This window comes from Chamaea fasciata, unplaced genomic scaffold (genome assembly GCF_029207755.1).
Source record: "Chamaea fasciata isolate MVZ Bird 193981 ecotype frontalis unplaced genomic scaffold, bChaFas1.0.hap1 SCAF_4, whole genome shotgun sequence".
NCBI classification, from domain to species: Eukaryota; Metazoa; Chordata; class Aves; order Passeriformes; family Sylviidae; genus Chamaea; species Chamaea fasciata.
The window spans coordinates 39,100,144-39,124,826 of record NW_027094089.1 but is presented as its reverse complement, the minus strand read 5'-3'; the positions used below and the strand labels follow the sequence as shown (position 1 = coordinate 39,124,826).

The following is a 24,683-nucleotide window of genomic DNA, read 5'->3' as shown; positions in this document are numbered from 1 at the left end:
TTAAGAATCAAGAAAAAAAACCCCACAACACACTCATCACTGTGTTTCCAATGGTTTTGCAGGAAAAATAAAATCCAGAAGCTATATGTGTAACATCAGCTTGCATGTTTTTTCAGCATTCCAAACACCATGCTCCAAAAATCTCTTCCCATTTGTAGGATACTACTCTTTCTCATTTTGAAGGCAGATAAACAAATCAGAAGTCTGTCATAGATCTACCTGGCATGTGATCTTTTTTCACCATCTGAATTCCCTTTGTAGTAACTGAGATGTCTTGAATAGTTCTCATGCATTCCTAGAATGTTACAATAATTCAGTCTAAAATAACACACAAGAAGTTCTACTTCGGCTGCTCTTCCCCCCACCAAAAAAAAAACAAAAGCAAAAAGTCACAAAAACCATTCCAGAGCAATAAAGAGGAAGGGAGCAATATTTGCAGGTACTAGCCCTTGAAGTAATAACATAGGCACGTGTAATAGATAATTCTTGGTCAGTAAATTTAGCCTACCAGCTCTTTTCAGTTTTCAGCCCATTTAACAGTTGTTTACGAGTTTATTTTACAAAATAATGCAAAAAAATCAAAAAACTTGAAGTAAAAATTATCTTATAGACAGCTGGAATCACAAACTGGTGGACAACTCTGATCTAAGTTAAATCTCATGCCAAAAGCACACAATTTCAGAAATGCCAGTGCTTAAATCTGAACAACTGCCCTCAATACTCAGGTTGCTGCAAATATACTGTAGGGTGATAATGTCATACACTGAGGTTCATAACATATTTCTAGAGACTCCAAGTTAACATGGAACTTTTCTAGAATATGAATCTGATCTATGATACCATCATAAAGAGTATTACCAGATTTCTGACAGAACTGTTGGGACTGTTATATGACAGAACATGAAATGTAGAAAATTAAGAGTTAACAAAAGCACAAAGATAGACAGTAGAAAACTGTTTTGAGGGCCTGACAGATTTTAGCCTGGTTAGCAGCTGCTAACATTTTCCCAAGGAAAAGTTTCTCAGGAAAGCTTTTTCTCAAAACAGTCTTGGTAAACAACTATCCTTTCTCAAAACAATCTTTGTCCAGCTGGTGTTTTCTGTTTCTCTAGTTTAACCAACAGTATTAGAGAGGTGTTGCTCCTATTCACCAATCATGTTAAGTCTGTATCAGAACACCTTATAAAAGGTAGTAAGAATTAGACAATAAGGAGCCTGCTTTTTCCATACTTTTGCCTTCTGAAGTATCTGGAGTCTTTCGTGTTCTACAGCGACACTGTTTGGTTGGTATACTAAAATACATTAAGGCAAATAAAAAATATAACAGCATTTGTTTCAGAAAAGACACGTAAAGAGCTTCACGTGACAAATTCTTGTACAGCATACCTGGGGTCAGCAGTGTTAAAGAAAGAAAAATCTGGCCACTTGTTAATGCATGTTTACTTCTCTTATGCTCTCCAGAGTACAATTTTAAAACACAGCACTTTTTCAAGAATGAGACACAGAAGAATGAGGCACAGAAGAATGAGGCACAGAAGAATGAGACTCCTTCACTGCCATGCATGTCACAGTTAAAGGAATTAGACACAGATAACCGGAGAGGTTAAAGTTTCGTGTACTCACATTTCCATCTAGTGGCCTCTGGTCATCAGAATCCCTGGATGGACTGATGTCCTGCCGCATCACCCAGATAGGCTCCTTAGGTTCATCAGGGGTGTAGGGAGAACGGATGGTCCTTGTCTTCACTTCCTCAATAGCCTCTTTAATATCCTTGATGGCCAGTGAAATAGCATCTCTTTTTTCCTTGCTGTACCTCTGTACAGATTCTCCCGAGCCACATTTAACTCGAGAACCAGATGTGAGCTGGCCATTAGTTTCATGCCCACCACTCACAAGAGCCTGACCATGCTCCAAACTCTGCTCTGACTCTGGCATGTCTTCAGCTGCCTTGTCTAAGCTCTGGGAGCTCATACTCTGCTTCACCTCTGCTACAATCTGATCAATGTCCTCCTCTTGTTCGTAACTATCCATTCTTGGGTAGGGTGCAAACTCTGCTTCTTTTTCAGGGCTGTCAGACTCTCCATCAGACCGTTCATCATAATGGTGAAGGCGGGCACCAAGTGCCTCCTTGCGGTAATTGTCAGCTTCCTCCTTCTCCCGCTCATACTGCTGGATGCCCTCCCTCACATCGAGATCTGGTGCGTCTCCTATTTCCTCATACACGTGCTCCTGCAGTCCATAGTCAGCGTAAGCCTCAGCATACTGCTCATCCTCTCCTCGGTGGAAGAGGCGATGCGTGTAGACATAACCTGAATAGGCTGCATTCATGGCTTCTTCATGCTCAATGGAATGGAAATGTAAGTGATTGGGCAATGTTCGGTTATGAATGGCCTCTCCATGCTCAGCCTCGGCATTCTCCGTGTATTCCTCTGACTCAGGCCTGTACTGCACTGCATATGCACTCTCATCCTCATTTTCCTGCACTCTTTCAATGTCATAACTGTCCTCCACTGTGGCTATCACATCCCCTTCTGCAGTATCTGTGTGAGTGTGGAAACCGCTCTCAGTGCTGGCTGACCGAGCTAACATGCTTTCCTCCTCCTGCCCAGACAGCCCCACGTGGCTGCTGTTGGTGTGCCTTGGGTAGCGAGCTGCATACCTCTGTTCCTCTTCCACCTCCGAGTGCTCCAGGTCAGCCTCCACTGACTCATTCACTGCTCCATTTGCTGGCTCTTCACTGATCTGCCCCTCAGGTGGTCCGACCAAATGGTTCATGGCAAGTTTTGTAGAGTAGGTCACTTATTCTGCTGACATTTTGTCTATCACAACTGGAAAGAAATAAAAAAAAAACCCTCTGACATTACTGCCAATAAAAAAGTGGAGTTAGTAAACAGAAGCAACAAAATGCACCCTTCCTTCCCAGCAGACAAACATTTGACTCAGCTCTGCAGTCAGGTAGTAGCACAACAGTATGATCTCCCATGCAAATGATCTTCCATAGCAGCAACCAACAACAGCACTCTTGGGGACTGCACTTCTCCATTCCATGGACAAATTCTTTGTGGAAGTATCATTTCCAAACAGCCCTCTGGAGATGCTTGTATGCACTGCAGTGGTATTGCAATGATGCTGGCATGTTAGAAAAGCTAATTTTTGCCAGGAACTGAACCAGGGCAGAGATGACAGAAACATTTCACCTTCGCTTCAGAACTCTCCCCACAGACCACTAACACGGAGCAAAGGAAGGATCCTGTAATATAAACCAGCAGATTTAGTCCTGTCACAGGAGTCTGCAGTTGCTCAGACACGACAGTTACATGCATTCAGTACTTCAGTATGACATCTTCAGATGAGCTTGTCACTCTATGCACTTCTAAAAAACTAATTTAAGAAATTTAACTGCACTCTCAGGGTGCAGTACATCTGAAGCACCTGTTTCTTCTCCCTAGAGAAGCGCACAACTAGATACAATACAGTTATCTCTCTGGAATCTATCTATAATCAGTTAAGACAGCTTCTTTCCTAAGGCATGGAGAAGACATTAATATTCATAACCATGATCACATTGAGACTAGTGGGACATCTCAGCCTTGCTAACTTTAGCAAGTAAAAAAGGTTTAGTAAAAAACCTTCAAAGGTTACATGATTATTAGAAAGGTCTGCCAATAAAAAAAAAAAATATGCAGGGAACAGAAACAGGCCTATCTAGCTCATAAGGTTTTATTTTTATAAAACTGCTTTGGCTATTTGGAACCTTGTCCTATGTTTTTAAGATGCATAAGTGTCATAAAGAGGAGATGAAATGTCCTTTTAGCTATGTAAATCAAGACATATCCATAAATAAAATACAGGTCTAGCTTTTGACTTACTGATAAGTTCTAAAAGAAAAGGTACCTATTGGAAGACTGCTAACTTGAAGGATCTATAAAAGCATGTGTCAACTGCCAACTAAAAAAATTAATGTGAATGTGAAATAGAACTTGGATCAAATCTAGTAAACTGAGGCAGGGAAGCTCAGGTGGCACTCTGCTGACTAAATGAGCTCTGTGCAGAGTAGTGGGAATAACTTCCTGTGATGAGAAGCAACAGCAATTTTAGTTGCTCTCTATCAGAAAAGCTGACAGGCAGGCAAGCCAAGGTGTGAGTCACTTGGACTATAATTTCACAGGAAATCCAGAGGGTGCAGCTTCCAGCTCAGTGAACACTCATTTTTGTTACATCTAATGTTTTAGCCCTTTAAACACAGGAGTCCTTAAAAAAAATCACAGTTGTAAAGTAATAGCTAAAAGATACATTAGGTGGACCTATAAGGATGTTGCACACAAACTAATCCCTTTTCAAAATAACTATGAAAAAACTCAGTTTGTTTTTTCCAGTTAATGAAGGTGTTACTAACACTTCAGAGACATGACACAGTCTTTTCTAGCTAAGACTTCCAAAACATTAGGAAAGAATGAATGGAAAGATTACAGGTGTATATGTTGGTGTGCACCAGAACTAATAAACCAAACACTGTCCCCCCCCACCCACAGCATATGATAAGAAAGCAAGAACATTGGACAGCTTTCCACTTTTAGCCCACAAAATGGGTGAGAATGCCAAGGTGCAACACCTCTTTGAAAAGTCCTTTCCAAGGAGGATGACAGCAGAGGAATACAGTCGGTGCAGGTAGCTCAGTTTGCAGCCCACAGTGTGAGCTGCAGATTGAGCTCTGGGTAGCAGGAGCCCCAGGCAAGAGGCTGGGAAGTGCCAGCTCTTTGCATAACACAGGACATGAAGATGCTGGTGCCAGCCAGGTGGATGGACAGGATGAACACAGTGACAAGGCTGGAGCAAGACTCTGGGAGGGAAAGTGAGACTTTGGCACACTTGGACTGTGAGGGGATAAGAGCCCTGGGGTTCTTCTCGAGACTCAGAGCATGAGCTGATTCTGTGTTACAGCACTGAGAATAAATGGTTTTATGGAAAGAGAGATCCAAGCCTCTGCTGTGGGAAGCGTGGGGTCAAACAGGCCAGAAAACCTGAGCCTGTGAGAATGTGTAGGAGTCAGGTCACTGGGGTGGCCACCACGAAGGGGCTTCAGTCCCAGCTTTGACAGTCCCTGTTGGTGGGAGTGTGACAGTCTCGTGAATGGTCAGGCCGGGAAGGTTCTGTAGTATGGCCTGCTTTCATGGAAGTCAGTTATAAAACCTCCACTCTTTTCCACATAGACCAAATTAGGCTAAAACAGAAGGCTGGTTAAAAAATCTACCTTAAATTTGTTGCATTCAATTAGCATCTGACTTGTGGTTCAGTGTCATTGTCTACCGCCAGAAAAAGGGTAGTGCTAATCAAAAGAAATGAAGTTACAGACAAACACAGGAGAATGACCAACTATCTGAAATTTTATCTCATGTATCCTGATACATCTTAAACTTAATTATATTTTTAGACAAGAAGGCAAAAAATCAGCTACAAGATTACTCAAGTCAAATACGGTATCAAATGCCATAATTTTTATGACAATAAAATTACTGGTAATTGCTGAAAATACATTATCCTGTTTTAGAAGTCTTAATACATGCTTGCAACATAATGAGTTTTATGGACAGACAACATCACTGACATGTCTCAGAGAGATTACAAATCATAGAAAATATGGCTAAAAAACACATGGCAGACCCATCATTTTCCTTTGACAAAGTTATGGCTTCCAAAGTTCCACGTGTAAAAATTTTCTCATTCGAAAAATTCTCTCAGGTTGAGTTCAACTACTGATATCCCAAAACTTTCAAGGTTCAGTATTTTGAAGGGATGAGGAGGAAATGTTAAGATTTACTAAAAGCATTTGTCTTGGTTTAGACAGACAGGTATTTGCCAGGGAAGGTTGGAGTCTTCCTTGGAATGTAAGCTCCTCCTCCCCTTTTCCAAATTATTATAAATTTGTAATTAAAAAGCTGTCAGGCAAAGATTTTGGGAATGGGTATAGCAGTTCTTTACTAAAAAAATACAAATGTTGTAGTACAGAAGAATAAGCAAGCAAGCAAACAAGAAATCGTAGACAAACCCTGACAGAGTCAGAAAATACAACCTGACACCCTGTTGGTCAGGGTGTTGGACGCAGTCCAAAGTAAGCCCTCCTGGAGTGGCAGATGTGGCTTTGTTGGAGTAGAGATGGTTCCGTCAAAGAAAAGGGTCTAGTACTGGTGAGATGGGTCCGGTCTTCCTCCAGGGATCCGGTGGAAAACTGGATACCTGGTGGCACTTGTGGCTCCTTTTTATTTACGTGAAGATGGTTTGGCTCCTCCTCCCTGGGTGGAGCATCTCACAATAGGATTATGTAATGTGTCATGTCACTGGTGAGTTTTAATGGTCCATTAGCAGAAGATACCTCATAGGGGTACTGGGACAAGGGGCGCACTATCTGTTAAGGATCACTGCACCATCTGATAAGCACCACTTGCCCATCTGGGCAAAGATAAGCAACATTGCTCCACCCGATTTCAAGAGATGGAATAGAATAACATGCTTTTTCGGTTACAAAACCCAAGGCAGCATTTGACTAAAAAACGCTCTTCTGTTTGCCTTTCCTCCTATAAATTAAGTCAAGCTTTTAATTTTGAAAATAATAACAATATTTATTTTGAAATCTAAAAAAAATCTTCATTGTTTCAAAACAGGTTGACTTAGAAATCTGATCTGAATAAATGTCCTTAGGACACCTCTGTCTAAGTAACCTTCAATGAAAAGTAAGCTTCTGAGTCAAGAACACTCATTTTAGTCTTTAACAATCAGTCTTTAGGATAGTGAATTAAAGAACACTCGTTAAGACTGGGGGCTAGAAGTTACCAAATCCTTGCTTATACGTGGTAGCTGGAAGACTACTAAACCCCACTGTTGGGGGGTTACGTTCTTTTCTTTTGTTCCTCCTTACCTACAGAATTCTTCCCCTAAGTTGCTAGGAAACACTAACTACTGGGTATTTATAGGTACTTAAGAAAAACAAAGAAGTGGCCAAGCTCAGGCATGTGGTGGCACTTCTTTTATCTGGGGGGGGTTTCTCTCCAAAGGGCGGAGATACCCTGGGAACTGGGCAGGTAAAGGGGTGGGGGGCAGTGGCTGGCCGGGCTCTCTTGCTTGGCTTTGGAGGAGGACACTGGGAGCTGCTGTTTTGGGCAAAGGAGTTCCCTGCTGCCGCCGGAACCCAGATCGGTCCTGCCTTCTTCTGCCATGGGGATCTCGAGCTCGCCCCTCTTGGCCCTGCTGGGAGCCGGGCTGCCGCTGTCCCGCCCCCGCTTCTCCAGCACTGCTCCGAGCTTTCGCTGCCCTGTAGCCCCGCAGCCCCTTCCTGCTGCGACCTCCCGCAGTTCCAGCTACAGCTCCGGAGCTTGTGATACACCTCATGTACCGCCCCCGGATTTTTTCTCATTCCTGCCATCCCAGCTTGCTGTTTCCAAGAATCCCTGCAGGGGCACCGAGATCGGCTGTCCCAGGGGTTTGTGCAGCAAGGCCTCTCCTCCATCCCTTCCCGTCCCGGCCGAGCCACCATTACCGCCTGCTCCCCATGCCACAGCGCCCCCTGCAGCCGCAGGGGAATCAGCGCACCCGCCCTGCTGGCCGGGAGCCACTAGCGCCCCCGCTGGCTGTGATTGGAACTGCACCGGCGGGGAAAGCGCCCGCGGCCAGGAAGGGGTCACGGGGCTCCTGTTGCTGTTTGCTGTAAACACCAGAGTTGCTGTTGGTCGTTTGCCTTGTGACACACACCAGTAAAGAACTGTTATTCCTATCCTCGTATCTTTGCCTGAGAGCCCCCTTAATTTCAGAATTATAATAATTTGGAGGGAGGAGGTCCACATTTTCCATTCGCCAAGGGAGGCTCCTGCCTTTCTTAGCAGACACCTGTCTTTCAAATCAGGACACCCACTTATTATTTATTCTTAGTAGCACTTTCCTCAAGCAAATACAAGGTCTGCCTGATCCTTCCCACGAGACCTGCAAAAAGCAATTTATTTCCTGCAAGGAAACAAAATAAATAACCTACATAAAATGCCACAGACAGAAGAGAATATAAGCAAGAGAGGTTATCTGGCCTTGGAAATATAGACACAGTACTCATCTGAACAATATTATAGTCCCATATTAATTACCCAGAACAGCAGCTGTGCTCTGGTAATCAAACATATTTAGTAAAGTGCTCGGTAAGCACTCTTAGCTCTGCACACAGGACTTGACGGATGCATCTGTCTCCACAATTGAAAAAATCAGGGATTGTACCAGGGACTCAAAAGGGAGGCAGTGAGTGGCTTCTGGCAGACTCTGAGCAGAGGAAATGGTTCTTATCCTACCCTGGCTCTCAGGATCCTATCTGTCTCACACTGCCCCAGGTGCTGCTGATCCTTATTTTACCGTCTGGGCCTTGTCTCAGATCTGCTACTCGCTCACCAGATCTAGCCTGTATCATCATGAGGGGTACTTACATACATACGTATGTTTTTTTGTAATTAATTATTTAATTTATTAGAAGCATGTTTCCTTTTATTGTGCAAGGACAACAACAACAACAACAACAATTACAGTAATTATTCTCTTAAAATTATAAATAACATTATTATTAATAATAATTTATTCCTTTTATTATTTGTGTGAGCAAAAGAGTTTTGTCTTCCTTAAAATACTTCAGCCACGTTTACCCGTGTGTTCCATGAAAAATATCTATTCTCTTTACATACTTACACATTACTCCAAATGACACTAGGAATACAGAGACCTCTGACTGAATTTACAAAGGCATCCCACCTAAGGTGAAATCCTGGCACACTCTCTGAAGAATTTCATAAAGCCCCTCTGTTCTTCCTGACTTCAGCAATACACCAATGTTTCAAGCATACAGATCTCAACAAGACAAACAAACACAAGCTACCTCTCAAGAAACCAACATAGTCTTTTAGCCAAGAGATGACTGAGAACCACCGTATTTTTTTTCTCCTTAAAGAGCCCCTATGGTAGGAAATTTCTGAGAATTTAACAACATATGCAATGTCCAGTTTGAAGTTCTCCTATACTAGGTAACTCTCTTTTCTGAACTGCAACTTGCCAGGGAAACCTCATTGCTTCTGCCATGTGCTAAGTAAGCTCATCCAAAACAGCTTTAAATAAAAAAGCTGTGAAACTTGTATTTCTTGCCAGTCAGCAAAAGCAGCACCTGGAAAGTGGCATTAACATCCACCACATGCACACATACACATACTGGTTCATAATAACAAGGCTGAAGAACTGTGAACACTCAGAGAAACTATAAAGCAGAAAAGCTGCATGCAAATACTGCTCTCCACACAAGAACTCACAACTTTTGTTAATAGTAGACAGATCTAGAATTACCAGCATTAAGAGCACTCAGAACACACTTTTCTTCCCTTCCAATTCGCATCTTATTCAAAGCTAAAATATACTCCTGAGCAAGAAACACCATTCAATAATCATCAATGCAGACAGTCCAGATATCATAAATACTTTAGGGCTCTGGAGATGGGGAAGGCTCTGATTAGAAAAGAAACAGATCCTTCTCACCACCTAACACTGAAGTCCTGCCTGCACAAGAAATAGGGGCAATACATGGATGGAAGCCATCCATTTGCTGCCAGATGAAGGTTAACAGATATTATGGCCCAAACAGACAAAATTAACCAAAAGCACTAGAAAAACATCTTGACAAGGAACCATAGGAAACCTCTGCAGTGAAATGCAATGATTAGACACACAAGACCAAAAGCACTTTAAAAAATACAGCACAAATCCCAGATCATAAGTGGTTGAGGGAATGGTTTGACAAAACTGACTGTTGCCATCATCAAAATGATTACGTTTCCTAAGTAATAGTCCTATTAACAGCTAAACTAAGGAAAATTGGGGTTTTCTTTCACTCTGGTGTCATTTTCTGGCACATTACTGCTGGGTTTACTCCTTAGTATTACGTCTTGCATCTTTAATTAGAAGACATATAAGTCCATGGCTGTTTGTAATTTACCATTCTTTCTCCTCTGTGTAAAAGGGCAGAACTGTCCCACAGAATACAGTATAAAATGCTGGCTCCCCAGTCATGAATTCTGAATTCCAATTATCTTTACACTAGTAACATTTTTATAGCAATGAAGACAATCTTTTTCTCTCTGTTTAAACAAAGAGGGATTAGATCTATCCTACCAAAAGAAAAAAATCACCCCAGCAAGCCCAATACCCTTTCCATCCTCTTAAGAATCATTAATAGTGCAATGTAAATAAATGTAGACAGAACTGAATTATATGATCCAGTGAACTGCAGGGCATGGCTACCTTCAGGGTGAATAAGAAGGCCTCAAGCCTTATTTACAGAGTAAGAACACATATGTCAAAAAATCCCTTGGATTTTTCTCCTACGGCTACACATAAAGACTTGATCAAACCTTTCTAGCTGTAGAAGTTTTACTCCAGCTGCATTCTAGGCCAGTATTGCACAGTCTCAATACAACTATCTTGGATACAAGCCAGACAGCAGATCCACTGAATTCCCCCTCAACTTTTCCTCCTTAAAACACAAATTTTGTTACAGGAAGCAAAGTTTTAAAGTGACTTAAACTCTAGCTTTTTGAATTGTTTTATGCAATAAATCCACAGGTTGTGTCAGGTACACAGAAGCATCTGGATGATGCTGAGACCGTTTTAAGAAAAGATGAAGGGTTTGCTAGAATGTGATGGAAGGCTTTTCAGCAAATACACAGCTTTAAGGAATACCAAGCTAAACAGAAGACAGTGAAGTCCAGCTAGTCTGTCAGCCTCATCAGCTTCCTCAGCTGAGTCACAGAACACTGTTTCAACTCATGGAAATGGTACAGAAATAGTGCTGAAACCCTAATAAGCAATCAGCAAATGCATTTATTCTGAGAGACTCATTATTACCTGAGAATTTAAAGCTAAGAATATTTCCTCATAAAAAAAAATCATGGTTCAGACAGTACAGAATTAAAAGACCTGATCCTCCTTTAATTCATTTTATTTCACAAGTTCCAAAGGAGCTGTACCTGAATTAAGCTCAAAAACTGAGATAGGTAGGATACAGAACTTGCCTGCCTTTCATTTACTTAGAAATGTACCATGGCCGGGCAACTGTAACACACAGTCACCAAGAACACTGGATTACACAAACCCAAAACCCAACCCTTCACCCATTTTTATACTAACAAAAGGAAACACCTTAAAATAGATAGCTATTATTTAAATTTTTATTAAACTTGCACTTTACTACGTGTTTTTTTGACAATGACTCTTCCAAGTCCTTCTCTGAGAAAGTCATTGTCAAAGACAACAGGTAAGATGTGAGAGATGAGATGAGATGAGATAGCTAAAACAGAGAGAAAGATGAGATAGCTAAAATTCCCAAGTATTTGGTCATGAGCATGCAAGTTCTTGCCAATCAGAAAAACTGAGCTAATACTTTCTATCTACAATACAATAAGCTTTTAAAGGACCTGATATTATATATCTGGACTACATTGGTGAGAAGAAGGTTTTAAGTACAAGCTAGTTTGTCTATTATTATTTATTTCTGAGTGACAGCAAGACATCAGGTATCTGCTTCCACTGACAGACATTAAGTAAGCATGAACATGTATGGGCTGTGGCTTAGCAAAAACTCATGAAGGATCAGTGAAAATCCCACCAACAAAGGTATTTCATTTAAAGATTACAGTCACAACTAAAGCTAAAAAAAATAATAAAATAAAAACAACAACAACAAAAACACCCACAAAAAAAGCCCCCAAATAAACAAACAAACAAACTCCCCCAAAACCAAAAACCAAAAACAACCAAAAAGGAAGGTAAACCTTTGTGGTTTCAAACCACAGCGTTCCTGGAATTAAATGCTACTTCAACAGATTCAGTCTTGTAGGTACACTTGTAGGTATATAGCAGGGGTAAAAAAACTCACAAGAAACAAGAACTACGGCACAAAACAAGAACTATGGCACAAAATAATAGATGAAAAGGAGGAGGAAGTAGGAATGCATAAATGTAGCTTACAGGAGATTACAATTAACTTTTTTCTCCTCCCTACATGGAGAGCCTTCTCTTCTACTTATTTTCTGTTGCCATTTTAGCCCACATAAGAAGCCCGATCTCATCTCTAACCATCAACTTCTACTAACATTTGCAGATCATTTTACTACTTCCACTTCAAGGAGAAACTGCTGATTCAGTCCACATTTAAAAAGGAAAATCAACACTACACACACAGTCCAGTTCACAAGTTTCCAAAGGCTCAAAGGAAAACTGATCTGCCACTTGTATTTTCTCAGATTGCAGCTGTTTGACAGTGCCCTACCATACAGATAGCTCCACAGTCATCTCCAAAACCATATGCGAAGATGTCATACATTTACTTCCAAGCATAGTCCTGAGTGAAGAGGTAAAAAACTCTCAAGCACGTCTTCCACTATTACAATCTTTCTGAAATGCTGTGGCTGCTTGTCAGCACTAAAGCAGACACACCACAAGGCCCCACACACTGGATTTTCATTAGCCAGAGTGGTCTGTGTGGCTAGACCAGCATCTAACTGCACTTGACCGGCCTAACCAGACATGTCTCCCTGCTCCAGTCTCCCCAAACAAATTTTTTTCCTAGCTTGTAACGTAAGCAGTTTCTATGCCTTCCATGAATTTGAAAACAAGATACAGCCTGTGCTGCCCCACAGAACCCACAAGACAAGGGTTACTCATCCAAACAGGGAGGACATCAACATCACTTGTTTCTCGGTACTGAGGAGGATCTCGACTGAGACCTTTTTCAGCACAAGCACATTCCTGTTCCTGGAAATAGCTGCTCCAAGGCAAATACACATGAAATCTGTTCCCCAGACATAATTAAATCCTAATGAAGGCTGGCATTTCTCCACATCTGCAGCTCAAAACAGAACTTGAGGAGTATCAGCAATCGCACTGTACATGGCTCAGGGTACTCAGACATGCAGCTTGCTCAGAAATTACAGTCTCAGCAGGGAAATGGGAGTGATGCCTGGTTGCAGCTACTGGGGTTCCATCAGGTTAAGGAAAAAAAAAATCTGTTGATGCTAATCAAGTTAACTAGATCACACACACTACTGTCAGATCATGCAAATCAAAAGCAGATGCATTCTGTAAAAGGGACATTTCCACACACCTCCCCGTATCTACCTGCTAAGGAAACTGACCAGAACACAGCTACACAGGAGACTGTATAGGTAAAAGGATATAGTATACCAGCATTTAAAGATGGAGTCACAGGCAAAACAGAACATAAACTAAAAATTTTCTAAACACTCACAATGTGGCAGTTGCCTAGTTTTAAAAATTATTTGCACCCTGCCCCACAGAGCTTTTGTCTACCTTCAAAAGAGAATCAACACCCAAAAAAACTCACATGGCTCACATTTCTGCAAAAGTATGTCATTTTTTCTTCTCTTACATAGCAATACTTAGATTATAGTAGAAGCGTGTATTCCATTTAAAATATTTTATTATGCCTTTTTAACATAAAATCCTTTTATATTATTAACACATCCAACCAGTTGAATTACAGTAGAGGAAAGTGGAAACTAAAAAAGCTGATTCTAAGGTAAAACATACTTAACATGAAAATTAAAGGAAGAATAGAACAATTCTGAAATGTTTTAACACTATAAGTACTTTATGCAGTTATTCATTAGTTAGTATTTTTCTCCTTTTTGACTGCAGACAGCCTGACTGTCAATGGCTGCTTTCACTTATCCTCAGAAGTTTTATTAAGGCAACATATTTCAAAGGCACCCATAACCCTTTCTCTACAGGAAATAGGAGCCCTAATTATTTTGCTTTGTTATATTTTATAAAAAGACAAAAAGGTATCTGGCAAATGTTCATTAAAACTAGGTAAGGGGGATTCTATAATTCCAGGGTGTCTTGGTTTGGGAAGACAGGTATCTGCCAGGTAAAATTACAATCAGAGGCTCTTTGGCAAAGATCTGGGAAATAGGAACAGCAGTTCTTTACTAGTATGTAATACAAAGTAAACAAACACAAAAAAAACTTCCACCAAACAACTACAGCATTAATAACAAACGACAACAGTACCAAGAACTTGGAGGGTTTTGTTTCACAAAACCCAGGGCAGTTTGGTTTCGGTGTTTTTGCAGGATTTTCAGAGCACCAAGCTGAAAGCAGTGGAAAAGTCCCAGGCTGGTAGCTGGGATGGCAGGGTGTCCCGGCAGGCAGAGGCAGGATGTCTCGGCAGCACAGGGGGTGCAGGGTCACACTGTAGCAAGAGGAGCAGGGCTGAAGAAGCCGAAGGCGAGGCAGGGCCTGGACCAGCTCCCGCGGGTGGCAGGGAAAACTCAGGATTCAGGCTGAACTGGTGATAGTAGATTTCCCAGGACTGGATCTTTTTGGCCACAGTGAAACTTTTCTAGCTAGCAACAGCCGTTCTTTTTCTCTTCGAACGCCAGAAAAAGAAAAGCTTGCACTTGCTTCAAGCTTTGTCTTTTATTTGCGTTATCTCTCTTTTCCACCTTTGTCTACTTTTTTGTTTCGGTTAAGTACTCTCAAGTATCCAACACTTGGTCTTCTTGGTAACTTGTGGGGAAAAAATTCTTTAGAAAAAGAAGGAACAAACTTAATTCTCAGCATTATTCACTCCGAATTTTTTCCCATACTAATATATTACATTGAGTTTTAATTGTTAAAAAAAAAAATATATATGCAAATATGGATACAGCCACATTGTCATGGGTAGTTTACCTTAAAACAAGGTCCCCTTGAGGTATGCATCGGGTCTCTCCATCCTTTTGCATCACTCACCAGGTGCAACCTGGTCCCTGAGCGAAGACAACCTCACGGATGGGATTGTCTTTGCTGGAGGCAGGATTAATTCAAACAGTTTTTCCCAGCATACCTCTCATGTGTACCACTGGAACCTTATCTTCGTCTGTCGTTTGCAAAGGCTCAGATTGGGCAGGACCTGCTCGGTTGGTGGAACCTCGAGTGTTCACCAACCAGGTGGCTTTTGCTAAATTAATATCTCAATTCTTGAAGGTTTTTCCACCCAGTGCCTTCAAGGTAGTTTTAAGCAGGCCATTGCACTGTTCAACTTTCCCGGCCGCTGGTGCATGATAAGGAATATGGTACACCCACTCAATGCCATGTTCTCTAGCCTACGTGCTTATAAGACTATTCTTGAAAAGGGTCTCATTGTTTGACTCGATTCTCTCAGGGGTGTCATGTCTCCACAGGACTTGTTTTTTCAGGCTCAGGATGGTGTTCTGGGCAGTAGCATGAGGCACAGGGTAGGTCTCTAACTATCCAGTGGTGGCTTCCACTATGGTTAGCACATAGCGCTTGCTTTGGCGGGTTTGGGGAAGGGTGATGTAGTCAATCTGCCAGGCTTCTTCATATTTATATTTGGACCACCGCCCACTATACTATATGGGCTTCACTCGCTTGGCTTGCATGATTGCAGCACATGTCTCACAGTCACAGATAACTTCAGAAATACTGTCCATGGTTAAATCTACTCTTCGGTTTCGGGCCCACTTATAGGTGGCATCTCTGCCCTGATGATTCGGGGCATCACGGGCTCATCGAGCTAGGAACAACTTTTTCTTGTGTTGCCAATTTAAATCTATCTTTGACACTTCTATCTTGGCAGCCTGATCTACTTGCTTGTTGTTTTGGTATTCTTCATTAGCCCAACTCTTGGGAACATGGGCATCTACATGGCGGACTTTCACAGGCAGCTTCTCTACAGAAGTGGCAACGTTTTTTTATTCATTAGCAGCTCAGATTGGTTTTTCTCTACGCTGCCAGTTGGCTTTTTTCTACTTTTCTAGCCAGCCCCACAGAGCATTGGCTACTATTCACGGATCAGTGTAGAGGTAGAGCTTTGGCCACTTCTCTCTTTCAGCAATGTCAAGGGCTAATTGAACAGCTTTGAGTTCAGCAAGTTGACTTGATCCCCCTTCTCCTTCAGTGGCTTCTGCAACCTGTCGTGTGGGGCTCCATACAGCTGCTTTCCACTTACGGTTCATTCTCACAATGCGACAGGAACTGTCAGTGAAAAGAGCGTAGTGTGGTTTTTTTGCTGGCAGTTGGTTGTACAGAGGAGCTTCTTCAGCCTGTGTCACTTGTTCTCGTTTCTTTTCGTTCATGAGACTGAAGTTTTCTCTTTCTGGCCAGTTTGTAATTATCTCTAAAATCCTAGGGCGATTTGGGTTTCTAATACGGGCACGCTGTGTGATGAGGGCAGTCCATTTGCTTTATGTGGTATTGGTGGCATGGTGGGTGGAGGGAGCTTTTCTTTTAAACATCTACCTCAGCACTGGTAGTCGGGGTGCCAAGAGGAGTTGTGTTTTTGTGCTAATCACTTTTGAGGCAGCTTGAACTTTTTCACAGGCGGCCAAGATCTCTTTCTCTGTGGGAGTGTAGTTGGCTTCGGATTCTCTGTAACTTCAACTTCAAAATCTTGGTGGTCGGCTTCGAGTCTTCTTTGGCACTTTCTGCCAAAGGCTCCAGGACAAATCGTTGTTCCCGGCTGCAGAATAAAGTACATTCTTTACATCTGGTTCTGTCCTGACTGGGCTAAGGGCTACTGCATGAGCAATCTCCTGCTTGATCTGGGCAAAGGCGTGTTGCTGTTCAGGGCCCCAGTGGAAATTGTTCTTCTTGCGGGTAACCAGGTAGAGAGGGCTCACCATCTGACTGTACTCAGGAATGTGTATTTTTTTAAAAACCTATGGCTCCTAGGAAAGCTTGTGGGTTTTTTTGCTGGTCGGTGGAGACATTGTTGTGATCTTATCAATGACTTCAGTGGGGATCTGCCGTCGTCTGTCTTGCCACTTTACTCCCAGGAACTGGATCTCTGGCAGGTCCCTTGACTTTGCTCTTCTTGATGGCAAACCTGGCTTTTAGCAGAATCTGGATGATCCTCTCTTCTTTTTCGAACACTTCAGCTGCAGTCTTCTTCCACACAATGATGTCATCGATGTACTGTAGATGTTTCGGAGCCTCACCCTTTTCTAGTGCAGCCTGGATCAGCCCATGGCAGATGGTGGGGCTGTGTTTCTACCCCTGGGGCAGTCCGTTCCAGGTGTACTGCACGCCCCACCAGGTGAAAGCAAACTGAGGCCTGCATTCTGCAGATAGAGGAATGGAGAAAAATGCATTGGCAATGTCAATAGTGGCACACCACTTCGCTGCCTTTGACTCTAGCTAGTACTGAAGTTTTAGCATGTCTGGCACAGCAGCGCTCAGCAGTGGAGTCACTTTATTCAATGCACGATAGTCCACAGTCAGTCTCCATTCTCCATCAGACTTGTGCACAGGCCAGATGGGGCTGTTGAAGGGTGAGTGGGTTTTGCTGCCTACTCCTTGGCTCTCCAGCTTACGGATTATCTTGTGGATGGGGATCACAGCGTCCTAATTTGTCCGATACTGCCGATGGTGCACTTTCGAGGTGGCAACAGGTACTTGTTGTTCTTCTATCTTCAGGAGTCCTACTGCAGACACGTTCTTTGATAGTCCCGGCAAGGTGTTTAACTGCTTAATGTTCTCTGTCTTTACAGCAGCTATTCTAAAAGCCCATCTGAGTCCTTTAGGGTCTTTATAACAGCCATTCCTGAGGAAGTCTATGCCCAGAATACACAGAGCCTCTGGGCCGGTCACAATTGGAAGTTTCTGCCACTCCTTCCCAGTCAGGCTCACCTCGGCTTCAACCAGAGTCAATTCCTGTGATCCCCCTGTCACCCCGGCAATGGAAATTGGTTCTGCCCCTACATGTCTTGATGGCATTAGAGTACACTGCGACTCAGTATCTACCAAAGTTTCCTATTTTTGTGGCTCTGATGTGGCAGGCTATTGAATTTACACAGTCTAAAAAACTCGATTTTCCCGTGCCTCTTCCTGGCTAGAGGCAGGGTCCTTCTAGCACTGGTTATTACTCCCTTCTTGGACATACATAGTAGAGGTTTTTTTGAGGGAATCTGACACAGCATTCCCACCTTCGTAATACCTGGCAGCTTGCTCATGGGAGGCTGAGGTTACTTTTATTCTAGTGGAACTCACTCTGTTAGTGGTTTTTTTTTTTTGAGCTCACGTACCTGTGCTGCCAGGACAGAAGTGGGTTCCCCATGCCACGCTCCTATGTCCTTCTTATGGTCTCGCAGATAAAACCACAGGTCAGCTCAAGGGGTGTACTTTCTTTCTCTCGCTGGGGGATGTTGGGCTCTGATTCTGGGGCCTGTGACTTGCACCGGTGCTACATGGGAACTGTTCCTTCTCATATTTTCTTTTATTTCTCTTATCTTCTCTTTGAGTTTTTTCACTACCGCAGAGACATGAGCTTGCATTGGGCCACTGATTATACTTTTGTAATTTCTGAGCTTGTTGGCAACAGAACTCACTGTCTCTCGGTTATCCTTGGCATTAATTGTTGCGATGAATGTGGCATATTGAGATGGTCCATGAGTTGCCAGATTCTACAGCATGTGCCCTGTGCATCTGACTTTGTCGGGGTCATTATCATGCTGTTCGGTCTTCCTAAAAAGTACTTCCAATACTGCCACTTCTCTCAACTGTTGGATTCTTTCCTCAAGTGTCTTCTATCGTATTCTATTGTTGTGCTCTGGCATTCTGTCTCTGTGGACAAATCTCTCTCTCACACTCATTAGAAGTCGTTCCCAAAGGGAAAGGGGTCTTTGCTCTCTTACAAATACCTGATTTATACTCGAGTCCTGGGTCAAGGGTCCCAAATTCCTTGCTTCAGCACTATCTAGTTGTATGCCTGTACCCATAAGGTCCCAGACTCGAAGGAGCCAGGCTGTATAAGCCTCACGTCCTCGTCGTGCAATATTTTTTTGCAGATTACGTAGACTTTCATACGTCAGGGACTCAGTGATGATCTCAACCTGTGGCTCTTCTGTGGATTATGAGGACTCTCTTTTCTTATTTTTAATACCAGGATCTGACGATTTCACTTTACACTTCCTTGTTTCCACAGGGGCGACTGCTGCTGGCTTTGTGGTTCAGCTGGAACCTGGACAGTTTTAACGTCTGTGGGTTCCACTGCTGCACCATCAGTCTCTGCCTTCTTGGGGCAGGGGGAGAGTTTTTCATGAGCTGGGGAAATGTACTCTCTCAGCATTTGGCTCATCTCATGCATCTCTTTTACCAGAACCTCAACCCAATCCGGGTGGGTCCTTTCTGAGGCAGGCTGTGGGGCAGAGTCAGGCTCTGGGGTATCATCCCTATTCTGTGGGGTAGGTATCAGGGTGGTTATCCAGGACAATCTTTTTTTATCTCTGAATGCTAAATAGAATACGCATATTAGCAGCACCAGCCACTGTATGATATCATTAGCATTCAGAGAGGATTTAAACCCTTCAAAAACTGGTGGGGCAGACCCAAAGAGATGGGTAAAGGGTTGGGAAAAAAAAACCTCCCCCGGTGCAATTTCCTCACAGTAGGTACCATTGTTAAAGTAACTCCAAAAACACACAGTTAGTGTACGATAGCCCTGAATCCATGTGCCTGCCTTCTAGAGGAAATTAAAAATCCATGAGTTCTTCACCTTATTAAGCCATAAAATAAACTGGATGACAGTCACAGTAGCCTTAGTTATAGGGTCCATGTTTAGATAAGGGCCTGCAAATGGAAGGAATACAGCCACAACCACATGCCACCCAAACCAGGCTAAGTTAGACCACATGATGCAGCCTAATGAGGTTTTTATATTCAACGCACACAAAAGAAAGTACTAGGTTAGTTAAGAACCGCTATTTCTTTTCCTTTTTCTTTTCTCAGTGCCTTCAAGCCCCACATTGGGCGCCAAAATCCGTCTTGGTTTGGGAAGACAGGTATCTGCCAGGTAAAATTACAATCAGAGGCTCTTTGGCAAAGATCTGGGAAATAGGAACAGCAGTTCTTTACTAGTATGTAATACAAAGTAAACAAACACAAAAAAAACTTCCACCAAACAACTACAGCATTAATAACAAACGACAACAGTACCAAGAACTTGGAGGGTTTTGTTTCACAAAACCCAGGGCAGTTTGGTTTCGGTGTTTTTGCAGGATTTTCAGAGCACCAAGCTGAAAGCAGTGGAAAAGTCCCAGGCTGGTAGCTGGGATGGCAGGGTGTCCCGGCAGGCAGAGGCAGGATGTCTCGGCAGTGCAGGGGGTGCAGGGTCACACTGTAGCAAGAGGAGCAGGGCTGAAGAAGCCGAAGGCGAGGCAGGGCCTGGACCAGCTCCCGCGGGTGGCAGGGAAAACTCAGGATTCAGGCCGAACCGGTGATAGTAGATTTCCCAGGACTGGATCCCTTTGGCCACAGTGAAACTTTTCCAGCCAGCAACAGCCATTCTCTCCCTCCCTGCCAGAAAAAGAAAAGCTCGCAGCTGCCTCAAGCTTTGTCTTTTATTTGCGTTATCTCTCTTTTCCACCTTTGTCTACTTTTTTGTTTCGGTTAAGTACTCTCAAGTATCCAACACTTGGTCTTCTTGGTAACTTGTGGGAAAAAAATTCTTTAGAGAAAGAAGGAACAAACTTAACTCTCAACACAGGGAATCATATATTTGAAATTACTCTGTTTGGTACTTTTTTATTCCTTTTCAAGGAAGGACGATTCCTCCTATAACAGAACATATTTCTTGTCTGAGATCCAGGTTCAACTGGTATTCTAGGCTCTACCATTTGGTGGTATTTAACTCAAATTAAAACCCATGCCCTGGTCTCTGTTATCCATTAGGCAAAGCATTGGTCTGACCTCTCTTCAAATACCTGAGCTTTGCATACATGACATTATAAAAATGCACGTGCTAATTTCCCTTTTCTTTGCTATACAACAGCATCCTTTCATTTTTAGATTCTTAAATGCAAGACAAAAATACTGAGGATGTGATCTCTCCCATGCTTTAAAATGAAGGTAGGAGGTCACTGAATTAACTTTAAACATAAAATTAGATCTTAAAAGCAATGAAAATAAAGAAGAACTATATATTTCTCATAGCTTTCTAGGTTGCTACAGGATTATTTTAAGATTACCACTTTACTACAGAATTCAACACTGTGCTTCAAATTAGTCAGGCACATGGCTGTTGTCACTCTTAGGTTACATGAACTTCTCTGGACAAGTAAACTTTTAGCTTTATAGAAGCTGTAAAATCCATGATTATCAGTAAATCCAACCTCCAAAAAATCACAAACCATTACGATCCCCCGAGTTCTTGCTTGCCTGAACTCCAGCATACACCATTTAGAAAGGCCTGCAATTTTCAAAGTTTGTCAACCCACAACACCCATTCCATTATCCTACAGAGAACTGATATTAAACTACCATGCTACAAGTATTAGACATTCACTTCACCTTTTAAAGTACTTACACAACACACTCTTCCTTACAGTCTTCTGAAACTCTGCCATAAGGGTTACTAAAAACTAAGAGTCCAAAATGTTTTTCTAGAAAAACACTTCTAAACATGTTAAATCAGTCAACTGAATAGAACAACTTTTATACATAAATGCAGCTGGTGAACAGTAGGAATTTCACACCACCAAGTTTCAAGACTTTCAGAAGTTCAGGCCAGTTTTCAAACTGCCAACAGTTACTTGTATAGATCCTGAGCTCAAATACATGCCATCCAAGCTCTGGAACCAAAAGGGAATCACTACAAGCTGAATGTTTCAAAAAATTGATTAAAGCAATGATTTAAAAAATTAAAATTAGTCCTGGGAAAACAGTGATGGATCTTTCAGGCCTATGACCGGGGGTTTGGCTTTTCTGAAAGTCTCTGAACTTCTAACTCTCATCAGTTGTAGGGGGAAAAAAGTGTGAAATAAATGGAAACAAGAGAGGAAGGCAAGGAGCGTGGAAAAAGATCTGCAGTTTGCAAGGGTGAATAGACTGTCTTATACACCTGTCAGAGACAGTTTCTCAGAGTGGGTTTACCTATGTGTTTTAACGTGGACCTAAATTACACTTTTGAATGCAATTTGTGATGGTTCCCATAGACTGTACTTCAGTACACACTGCAGAGCAGACTTGGAGATCACGTAATAGATTTCTTCCAAACAACATCAGAATTGGCAGAAGAGAGGTTTTGAGCAAAGAAATGCACATCAATAGGTGCAAAATAAATAAACCTAACATAACAGCAAAATCCTAGCAGAAAAAGAAATCACTGTAGTAGCAGAGAAACAGATACATTATTCAAAAAAACCCACAGAACATCCCCTTTCTCCCCAAAGCTTCAAATAAAACCCAATCCAAGCCAACCCAATCCAAACAAACAGGAAAAAAAACCCCAAAACCCACACCCAATAAAAAACCATAAAACCACCTAAATAATTCCTTGTACTATGTTACTTAATTATGCATGGTTTGAGAATCTAAGTAACAATAACAGTTCAGCTAACCAAGGAAGCTGAAAAGCCAATTACAGACTTATTTTACAGCTTCTATGAGTAACAGCATGCAAATATTTAGAGGGTTCATCCAGGAAACCTGAATATTACACTGAAAAGAAAACGAAAAAATATCAAGCAAACGTGGATGTTAAATGTGCAACGAAGAAGAGCCAACAAACTCAAAATCAATAATCTATACCTGCTGCAAAGAACTAAGCCACCAAAAAACACTGAAGGAAAATAAGCAAGAGAAAGTTTGTTGGTACCCCACAACAGCAGAACAACAGCACCAGAGTGACTACAAACAGAGCAGCCAAAGGCTGCTGAGCAGCAATGACACCTCCCTTGTCTCCCAGCCATGGCAAGTGCAGCCATCTCCACATATTTCCCATGTCCCAGAGAGGTTGGCCTCTGTACCACCACAGTCCAGGTTTTCCTCACCTCGGACTCATTACTGCACAAAAGAAAATGTAGCTGTGGCTCTCTTTGCACTGTTTTGCCCAGTGGAATCTGAACTCAGCAAAGTAAAAGACTTAAAGAAACATTCGAACAACCTGTTCCTGCTCCCACCATCTCCACCTCACAAATAACTCTTCTGGTTATACACCAGGCAATTCCTCCTATGCATGTACATGTATGGGGGAAGAGGAGTCTCTTCTGTGAGAGATCACCTGGCATGGGGACAGCAGAAGTCCATGTCCGGACCAAAACTTGCAGCACCAGCTCATGCTGGGGCTTTGCCAACCACAGACCTAAGCACTCACAGGACAGCATCAAAGGACCATCTACAAGCACGTTAGCTTCCTAGATTTCCTACCAAGCTAGTGGGCTTGTTAGGTTTTTTTCCAATAAATGTCAATTTTACCATTTTGGTCTCAAGGCCTGCATTTCTCCTGTCATCTCACCAAAGACCCTGCCCAGTCACAGGCACCTGCACTGGTCTCTTCTGCCAAACCCCAAAACCCTCAACTCAGCACCCCCTAAGTAAACCCAAGGCTACCCAGAGCTCCCTGCTGCACACTGCCATAACTGATTCTAGGCTCCAAGCCTCACAGTACAAACACTTGCCAAATCTGAGTCATAATTTAAGAAGAAACTACCTCTCTTTTCCCTCCTGAGCTACAGCTGCTCTACGTAGGGTGTAGTGCTGAAATGGGGCGCGATGCTCTACTCCAGGAAAGAGGAGGTGGAAGAGTCAGAAATGAAAGAGTAAAGTTGAGCATGGGAAAAGGTGAGGGGGGAGAGCAAATAGAGTGGCTTTACATTTTGCCCCTGTTTCTCACCAGGCAACTCTATTTTAATTGGCAATAAATTAATTTCCCCCAAATCAAATCTACTTTGCCCATGACAGCAAATGGAAATCCCCCTCTTCATCTCAATTTACAAGCCTTTCCATCTTATTTTTTCCCCAGTATCCTACTGAGAAGGAGGAGTGAGAGAGAGGCAGGGAGATGGCAGCCATGCAAGGTCAATCCACTACAAGCTCAAAAAGCTTGAAAAAAAGCTGAAAGAATTATTACAAAAACAATTCTGACATATATTCAACGCTTTTTAATTTAATGCAAATATGGGGAAAACCAACTTCACATCAGTAGACAAAAAGAGAAGCCTTACCCTGAGAAGGTTTGTGGCCATCTATATTCCCTTTGCCTCCTGGGCAGTGCCACCCTGGTGGAGACACTAGGCACCATTTTCCCTTTGTCTCCCTGTGGCAGGCACTATCTTGGAAGGTGTATTTCCACCATCTGGGGGTCTCTCTTTGTTCTGGAGGAGTTGGTGAGATTTAGCAATTCTGCATCTTATGATGATTTACTGTTATTTTTTTTGCCTGCTTCAGTTTTGCTTGTTAAGTAAACTGCTATTTTTTGACTTTCAACAATCTACTTATATTTCTCCTCACTGGTGGAAAGGGATTGGTTGAAACTAAGGGGAGGTAACTCACTTTAAAGCGTCCACCTCTTTAAATTGCCTTAAACCAAGAAAGACATAAATGTTGTTGGTCTTCTTCTCAATCCTCCAATTGTCTTGGCACTGAAAACCCCGTTTTACAGACCGCTCTGCAGCAATCAAGCAAAAAAGCCTCTCAAATCATCTCGCCTGGCTTACTATTCCACAGTAACATCAACAATTTAAATCTTCAAAATTATTATCTACACTCTTGTCTATTTTACTTAGTGCTGCCTTAAATAAAATGAAAATGGAGAGTCCTTTGCCTATACTTTTTTGTTTACTTTCTTGTCACAAGTTTCTGTCACCAGACACTCAAAC

General features: G+C 42.4%; 1 protein-coding gene across 2 annotated transcripts in view; it reads right to left on the bottom strand.

Moving 5' to 3' along the window:
* APBA1 (amyloid beta precursor protein binding family A member 1) overlaps nucleotides 1-24,683 on the bottom strand; it is a 100,075-nt gene that overhangs the window by 44,777 nt on the left and 30,615 nt on the right. For both annotated transcript variants that reach the window (XM_066181335.1, XM_066181336.1), the window contains exon 2: nucleotides 1,624-2,828. In XM_066181335.1, coding sequence (XP_066037432.1) covers nucleotides 1,624-2,775 — 1,152 coding nt within the window. In that variant the 5' untranslated portion in view covers nucleotides 2,776-2,828. The remainder of the gene's footprint in view (nucleotides 1-1,623; nucleotides 2,829-24,683) is intronic.